General features: G+C 39.2%; 2 protein-coding genes across 2 annotated transcripts; one reads left to right on the plus strand and one right to left on the minus strand.

The window, feature by feature from the left end:
- Nucleotides 1877-4257, minus strand: LOC109706725 (ervatamin-B-like). Its single transcript, XM_020227698.1, has 2 exons — nucleotides 3783-4257; nucleotides 1877-2725 (listed from the first exon to the last, which is right to left on the minus strand). Exons 1-2 carry the CDS (start codon nucleotides 4225-4227, stop codon nucleotides 2136-2138), a joined length of 1035 nt encoding a protein of 344 aa, XP_020083287.1. The 5' UTR covers nucleotides 4228-4257; the 3' UTR covers nucleotides 1877-2135.
- On the plus strand, nucleotides 6455-8508 carry LOC109726304 (putative clathrin assembly protein At1g25240). The gene is made up of 2 exons (XM_020255840.1): nucleotides 6455-7735; nucleotides 7892-8508. The coding sequence occupies exons 1-2, from the start codon at nucleotides 6634-6636 to the stop codon at nucleotides 8170-8172; spliced, it is 1383 nt and encodes a 460-aa protein (XP_020111429.1). The 5' UTR covers nucleotides 6455-6633; the 3' UTR covers nucleotides 8173-8508.

Consider the following 9163-nt stretch of genomic DNA (forward strand, 5'->3'; position numbering starts at 1 on the left):
CCATGCGGGTACTGTGTCTTGTAGATTGTTATCGAACCAAAATGGTGTAAAATTTAATTTTAGCTCAGCTATTTTTCAGTTCTGAAGTGTCCGGATTAATAGACCGTGGTCCACTCAATAATTTCTCTTGGCATTTGCAGCGCGTTCAGAGAAAAATGGCAGCGAGAGTTTGTCTCTTTGGCTTGGATGTATTTATTCAGCCTTTGGACATTTCTTTTTGCAGTCCCTTTTCATCTTTTTGTTTTTATAGGTAAAAGAAAGTGAATTGCACAAAGATTGAATAAATGGGGTTGTAGGGAAATTGAACGAACCTGGGTAGGAATATTAAGTTTTCTATGGCATTGGGCCCTCCTGCACAAAAAAAAAAAGAAAAAAAAAAAGAGTAACTTTGAGTAGGCCATCAGAAAATACAAAATAATCGCATACTTTCAAAAGCTTAAACAATTAAAAAAAGGATTTAATTATTTATATTCAACATTTTTTATCGCATCTCACAACTATATATTAAATAAAATGTGAAATAACTGTTTATCTTTTAAAACTTATTAAGCTATCAGAAAATACTGATTTGATCTTTCAATATTCAACACGCAACGGAGTTGGATGCTGACTATGAAATCGAAATTCGAGCTGTATTTGAGTTTAAACTAGGCTGAAAATTAATATAGATACATTACCAGTAATAAGGTTTACTACAAAATCGAAAAAGATGGGAAAAATAAAAGGAAAAGGAAAAGAATATGCTTATACGGCCGAAATGAAAAAATCGCATAGCTGTCATGTATGTGACACGAAGAGTACAAATTATTATTGCTAGGAACGCAAGAAACACGACCCAAGGACATTTTAACTGCCATGTTGCACGATTTACCACTATCTAATGAAACATTGTTTTAGAAGTTTAATGAGGAGAAGTACTAAACTGAAGTCTTTTCAATAGTTTATTTTTGTAGCAGAATCAGAAATTCTGAAATTCTAAATTAGAGTTATACGGTGGTTTCTATTAATATGTACTTGAGTATTTGTCCTTTATTTATCTTCATCTAGTAATGATTTGTAATTGACTTTTTGATCTTCTTTGGTCAAAATATTGAATATCTATGCATGAATGAAGAATCATTTGCAACAAAGATCATCAATACCTTCCGAAAAGGAATCCCAAAGGGAGGGGATGTTATGTTGTCATGGGGCCAAATTTTTGGGTTAGGCCCCCATGATGTGATTTTGGGCCTTGTGGACTTGTAAACATCGAGTTTGTGCATGAGAAAGCCCATTAATTCCTTGAAGAAGAGAATACTAGGCCCAACAACTGTGGCCTAATGGGCCGATCAAACCGATCGTTCTATGCAAACTGTGCAAATTATTTTGAACAGTCTCTGATTAAATCGATCTTTTGTATAATACATTTCGTTGGTTGCATAAGATTCCAAACTCAAATCTCCATTTCCACAACCTAAAGTAGGGGTCTCAATGAGCCGAACACGAGCGAGCTGGGGTCGCCTCGCTTATGAAACGATAAACGAGCCGACTCGTGTTCGACTCGTTTATTAAATGAGCCAAACACGAGTCAGCCCAACTCGCTCGTGTTCGGCTCATTGACACCCATAATCATAAATAACAAAAAAACCAAATTCCAAATAAAAAAAAAAAAAATCTAAAATTTTTTAAAGTAACCTAAAAGTACAAAAATATGGGCTAATCAGTTGAATTTAGACCCCAAATTTTATGCGTAAATCTTGAAATGTATTTTTCATTAGGATTGCACGTTGAAAATGAACACTCAGGCGTAAAAATTATGATCGTTTAAAGATTTTTTGCACCGATTACAGTAATTGCCAAACTCAACTAGATTTAGCCCAACTTAATTGAGTCACGCTTTTTGGAAAGCTCAAATGCTAAATTGAGCACATTAAAAGATCTTTTTAAATAATTCATTACTTGCTTTTCATCTTGTCCTAGCAAACACCACAACGTTACGTACAGAACAGCTCCTCCGTCTCAGCAAACCTTACACCATAGTTACTGTAACCTTATTCAACAGCATAAAATATAAATATGCATACCACACATTTATTCATAAAACAGATACAAAAACACAAAGCACATGTGAATTAATTGGCAGGGTGACAATATTCTCAAACAATAATGGGATAAACTGCATCCATGGCTAGACCGCATAGTCCTTCTTTGGCTTGAATGTCCCTTTCCAGAAGGATATATCCATGATCTCCCCAGTCACTACCCCAAGAATTTTTTCCAATCCAATACTTGGTTCCGGTATTGTCCTCCCCGTATCCGACAATTGCTATAGCATGATTGTGGGCGGTCCCGCACGGCCCCTTGAACACGCCTCCGCTATAGAATTGGAAGAATGATCCGACTGCTTCGACGTAAACCGATACTGGTTGGTTCGCCACCGCTTTTTTGAGTGCTCTCTCGTCGTTTTTAGGAACATAGTGGAAATTACTCACCGAAGCTGATTTATAAGCCATCTTATTGAAGTCACAAGGGCTCTGCACTGCTGTGTAGGGATACATGTGCTCGGTATTGAGGCCTTGGTTTAGTACGACGAAGTTGTAAGCTCTGTCTAAGAAACCACCACCACATCCGAAATTCGCGGCAACACAATCGACGAGTTCTTGTTCTGACAGAGAAATCAACTGTTTCTTCTTAATTTTGAATATCCCTTCGATTGCGGCTACCGTAGCAAATGCCCAGCATGATCCTGTTTTGTAGATCAAGAAATAATAAGAAGAGTTGTTGTGTAAATTATGAGGAAAATGAAAGCTATAGCTAGGCCATCTAGTTATAATCAAGCTGAAAAAATTGCATCTATCATGCATCAATATATACAAACATATAGCTTGTGCCTCTTTTAAAGACGCAACACAAATGGCCAAAACATTTGTAAGTCAAATGCAAAAGCATTTTTCATCTTCTATTGACGGTATCTAGCGCAGTCGACTAAGGCTTGATAATTAATTGGCACCTGAGGTACGTATGTCCTTAGTTTAAAGTCTAGTTGCTTCATATTTCTAGTTGAGTTTATTTCTAAAAAATATACGAAGCATTTTGCATTTTCTACGCAATTATTTGTTACATAATTGGATGTAGACGTCTAAATTAACCGATATTTTAAAATTTGGTAATGAAAGGAAAAATTGTTGCCTTGCACCAAGTCAAAACATTTGTTGGGGTTGTCTACTAATTCCCCTTGCAGTAAAAATAAAGCGTATTTTTCAGTGAGGTTCTCAAATTTTAGGTTTTTTCCAAAAGTTTCTAAGTTTTCATCTTTTTATGTAAGCTCTGAGCTAGTGTTCAATTACTCTATTAATTGTAAAGTCCCTCAACAACTTTATATAAATCAGAGAATACTCATTAATTATCATTGTAAATATAACGTTCAGATTCTCTTATTCAAGAACTTCATATGTATATCAAATTTAAAGGAAAAAGGAGTGTACTCAAAGAATAGAAGCCAAAATTTATGATAAAGATAAAGATGCTCAAGAGTTTTATAATAAACAAATTCAATATTGAGGAGCTTATATGAAAAAGATGACAAGTCAAAGAGTTATTTAAAATAATCTAAAAAGGTGGATACCTTTACATAAACTACTCAAAAATGTAGCTCATGTAGTGTACGTTGACATTGCATGATATATAGAATCTATAAAAAACATAAACCACTCAAAAATGTAGCTCATGTAGTGATTTTTTTTTTCTTGAGAGCTAATTACTTTAAGGCTTCTGATGATAGAGAAAATTAATGTAGTAATTACCGCAAGGGCCTTGGTACTTCACATCAGTTACTGCACCTCTTTCCCTCCAATCGATACTCGGAGGGGGGCCCCTCGGACTCGCATACCTCATCGGTGGTGGTGATGGTGGCGACGGCCTCGAGCTGTTCGAAGGCTTAGCCCCAGTGTAAGTAGCCACGAACTCCTTGTTGGTCAGATCAGCAAACTGGTTCACAGCGAGAGTGTACGATTGCGCTCCTCCCTGGTTGAACGCGTCAATGAAGCCGACGTTCTCCTTGAATATCTCAAAACGGCGCCACTTCTCACCTTCGTCGCGGTAAGTGCGATTATACTTAGCCATCCATGCTTCAAATCTATTCCCTATTGATTGATTACAATCATTAGGATCATAATTGGCCACTGCACAACAACACAACATCAAACAGGTAAAGCAGAAAAGAGCTAGAAGTTTCAATATAGAAGCCATCGTAGCTAGCTATATATTGATCAGCTTTAAGCAAAATAAATTTTGTCGGTGAAAATGTGCATGTAGGCTAGGGCATATATATAGGAGTTGGAAGTGGAATATGTTGGGCTTTGAAGGAGTGATAGGGTCCAGCTGTTGTGGAAAAAAAATAAACATACAACTTGCACATGAAACCGTGTTATCCTCTTGCTTACATTTCCTACGTGAGCAAAGATATATATATATATATATATATATATATATATATATATATAGAGAGAGAGAGAGAGAGAGAGAGAGAGAGAGAGAGAGAGAGAGANAATTTTAAATTTGAAAAGTTGAGATTTAAAAATTCAAATATGAATTTAAAATTTCAAAATTTAAATTTAATATTAAATTTATACTTTGAATCTAAAATAAAAATGAAAATTAGAAGTTTGAGTTCAAAATCAAAATCAGTTTTGGAGAAGCAGCTTTTTTCTGATTCTGATTTTGGAACCTTCAAAATTAGTTTTCTGATTCTAAAAAGTAGAATCAGATTTTCATAATATCATTCCCAAATACTCTACTGAGCTCAAAAGTGATTTTGGGCTCAGAATCACTTTTGAATAGCTAGACCAAACACCCCCTTAATTTGGCAAAAGGAGATAACTAATCATAATCAAGCACATTACGATATTATGAGTTCTAAGTTGGAAAAGGGCTTCTTAATTAATTGTTATAGTGCCAGGTTTATGAGCTTCAATTTTTAGGTTCCAAATGGAGATACAGGAGAGAACAACTTTTAATGAATTTTATACTAAAACTTATATTATATTTAGGACGCGTTAACAAAGTTGTTAAACTACATGCAATTTTTTTATTGATCGAATTTGTTGCGTTAGACTCTGCTTAAAGAATAATAAACCCATAAATCTGTGTGGGTTTATTGGCGGATTATTCTATGTAGGCAAATTCTTTACACGAAATTGTGATTTTAGAATCTCAAAAACATATTTGCTTTATCTTCCTACTTTCAAAAAATATGTAATTAACTAATATATCTGTTCAAGATGATCCATCTCTTGAATTACGATGATACATAATATCACCGGATGTAGTTATGTGACGTCCCAATTATGATTGAAAACATAAAATTCATATACTCTAATACTAATGACTGGAATTACAAGTTATATCTAATCATGAGAATTAAGTAGTATTATAATTGAAAATGTAAGGATCAGAAACTCTATTTCTAATAAATGGGCTGACGAGTTACATCTGATCGAAGGTTTTGCATTTCATTTGTTTGAGAAGGTGCGACTCCTACATTTCGTGATGTATTATTATTAACACTACTAAATAAAGTAATCCACGACAGAATAATACATGTCTCAAATTAGCCAAGTTGGATGCATGAGCGTTGAAGTTTGATTTGTTCTTGGAGCAAGGTTAGTTCCCGAGAAGGAAAAGCAACATATACAATGAAGAGAATATGGTATAAGAAGCAAAAATAATGGATATATCCTACAAAACCAATGAGCAAATTGCAGCTTTAATGGACTCAAAATATTAATAAAAGCAAGCCCTTTTCTTTATTTTCCTCCAATTGGCCCTCTTCTACTATAGCTCACCTAGAATATTAAGGGAAAAATTAGATGCCCTACAGATTAATTACAATTTGATTTTATTTTCCATCCGAGTTTGTTGCGCTTGTTGTCCATTCATAATTATTGTTAAAAAAAAAAATAAAACGAAGAGCACGACAAGAATTGCTTAATTTAGTAGAGTTTTAAGTGTCAATTAATTGGTACATATATATATATATATAGTGGTAATAATAATACGAATAATACTCAAGGAGAAAATACAAATGTTAAAGTTCACTAACTTTGAATGCATAATAAAATAATAAAATAAAGTTATACCACGAATAAATATCATACCTACGTACGAATGCTTGATGGAGATTAGCGAGTTTCACAGCTGTACGGAGCCCCTCACCAGATTAATCGCGTGAATATTTGATTGGACAGATCCTCGCCGTCCAAGTTTTACATGCGCACGTAAAAAGAGTTCGTGAGTATAATTAATATTAATAATAATATTATTATTATTCACAATGCCACAAATTTAAGTCCCCCAAAAAAAAAAAAAAAAAAATCAACAATATGAAGAGAATTAAAAAAAAAAAAAAAGAAATAAAAAAGGATTAGAGATATAAATTAAACCAATTTGACCTGGCCTCCTTTCCCCCCAGAGTTTCCAACCAACCAAAACAACTAGTACTCTTCTCTCTCCCATTGCCATTCCCATTCCCTTCCCTCCCCCCTCGTCCTCACCTGCTTCTTCGTTCGTGCCCCTCACGTTCCCCCAGATGTTCCCTCTCTCTCCTCACACCCTCCTCCGCAATGGTGATCCCCACAAGCAAATGCGAGATGATGAATGAAAGACCCCATACTTGTCCCTTACCTTATTAGGAGGACGACGATGACGTCGCCGCGGCAGTGGTGGCGGCGGGCGGCGGCGGCGGTGAAGGACAAGCGGAGCCTCTGCCTGGCGCGCGTGGCCGGGGGCCCGGCGCGCGACGCGGAGATGGAGGCGGCGGTGATCCGGGCGACGAGCCACGACGAGGGCGCGGTGGACTACGCGAGCGCGGCGCGGGTGTTCGCGTGGGCGCGGGCGTCGCCAGCGTTCCTGCGGCCGCTGATGCGCGCGGTGTCGCGGCGCGCGGGGCGGACGCGGTGCTGGGCGGTGGCGCTGAAGGCCCTCATGCTCGCCCACGGCCTCCTCCTCCGCTCCGACGCCGCCCCGCCGCGCGCCAGCCTCGGCCGCCTCCCCTTCGACCTCTCCGACTTCCGCGACCGCTCCGCCCACCCCCGCGCCATGTCCGCCCCCTTCTCCGCCTTCGTCCGCGCCTACTTCGCCTTCCTCGACCACCGCTCCCTCTTCGCCGCCCACCTCGACCAACCCCACCCTAACCCTAATCCCAACGACGGCGACGGCGACGGCGACGGCGACGGCGACGACGCGCTCCTCGACCGCATCCAGAAGCTCCAGATCCTCCTCGACCTCCTGATGCAGATCCGGCCCTACGCCGACGGGATGGAGGTGGGGCTCGTCCTCGAGGCCATGGACTGCGTCGCCGTCGAGATCTTCGAGGTCTACAGCGAGATCTGCGACGGGATCGCCCGATTCCTCGTGGGGATCCTCTCCTCCTCCTCCTCCTCCTCCTCCTCCTCCTCCTCGGATCATCCCCCGCGAGGATTAGGCGAGGCCGAAGAGGCGCTGCAGCGGCGGCGGCGGCGGCGGCGGAGGCGAGGGTTGATCGGGATCAGGATCGTGCGGAAGGCGACGGCGCAGAGCTCGCTCTTATCCTCCTACTTCGACCTGTGCCGATCCCTGGGGGTCCTCAACGCCACGGATTTCCCCGCCGTGGAGACCATCCCCGAGGAGGACATCAGGGACCTCGAGAGGCTCGTCGTGGAGGGCGCTCCATCGCCGGAGAAGGCCATCGTCGTCGTCAGCGCCGGCGCCGGCGCCGGAGGAGGAAGAGGAGAAGGAAAGGGAATCGACGTGGAAGAGGAGGAGAGGGGCGGCAATGGCGGGGGTGCGAGGTCGCGGACGGTGGTGACGAAGGAGTGGGTGGTGTTCGAGGAGGAAGAAGAAGCAGGGGAGGGGCAGGGGTATTNCAGCGCCGGAGGAGGAAGAGGAGAAGGAAAGGGAATCGACGTGGAAGAGGAGGAGAGGGGCGGCAATGGCGGGGGTGCGAGGTCGCGGACGGTGGTGACGAAGGAGTGGGTGGTGTTCGAGGAGGAAGAAGAAGCAGGGGAGGGGCAGGGGTATTTTGGGAAGAGCGTCGCAGGGCAGGGGCATTCCGGGAATCCGTTTACGCGCTCCCCAGAGAAGTCGTGGGCCTGCATGGTGGGCCCCACGACGGGCACGCCCTTCGGGAGTAACGGTAACCTGATCGAGCTCATTTGAAATTAAATTTTTTAAAATTTTTTTCTTATTAATTGCTCTAATAAGTATTAATGATATGATTATTATTATAATTATTATTACTACTCTCACTATTATATATAATGCGATGTTAGATTGTAATGCTTATACTATTTTTGGGTGTTGATCATACGGAATTATACTACACCATTAAAGGACAATGATATGATATTTATTTATAATGTATTTGGGATTGTAAATAGTTTCAACTTGAGGAGGAGGGGAGAAAATGATTCTACACTTGAGTGTGATCAATGACAAAGTTGCATTGAGGGTGAAATTTGAGGTTTATATTAGCAAATCCTTTTTCCTTTTTTTTGTTTTTTTTTTTTTCTTTCTTTCTCAATATTTAAATAGTGGTTAGTTTCCTTATGCTCCTAATTATGGATCAAGCAATTCCAAAATAAGATCTTAAATTGCGTTATGTATATAATGTCATTATAATATCTAAACTTTGGCTCTGCTCGAATGCATCAATGTTTTCTTCGTCATACCTTTTTAATTTATTTTAAAAATTAATTATATTTAGTAAATAATATACGAGTGTGATTAATTGTCTAAATTATAATACAGTTTTTATCTTTTGATTTATTTTTCTAAAATAAAATTAACTATCTCGTCGAGAAAATATTTTATTCTATTAAAGCATGAATTTCAAGAGTTGCTAGGAAACAAAATTTAAACATTTTATTTTCAATTAAAATTTTTTTTATATCCAATAAATTATCATTGAATAACTTATTTCGACATCTAAACATAGATTTAGTGATTACAGAATTAGTTGAATTTGATAGTTAATATGATTTTGGTAATTACGTTTACATTTTGAAATTGTATTACCTCAACCTCAAGTCTTTTATTTGAGACAACAAAAAAACAAAACAATTTTTTATAATAATTTTCAAAATAGTAGATTTTCATTTCATATGTTCATATTTAAATAGGTAATTTGCACATTTTGTATTCAAACTTT

This window comes from Ananas comosus, linkage group 2 (genome assembly GCF_001540865.1).
Source record: "Ananas comosus cultivar F153 linkage group 2, ASM154086v1, whole genome shotgun sequence".
NCBI lineage: Eukaryota > Viridiplantae > Streptophyta > Magnoliopsida > Poales > Bromeliaceae > Ananas > Ananas comosus.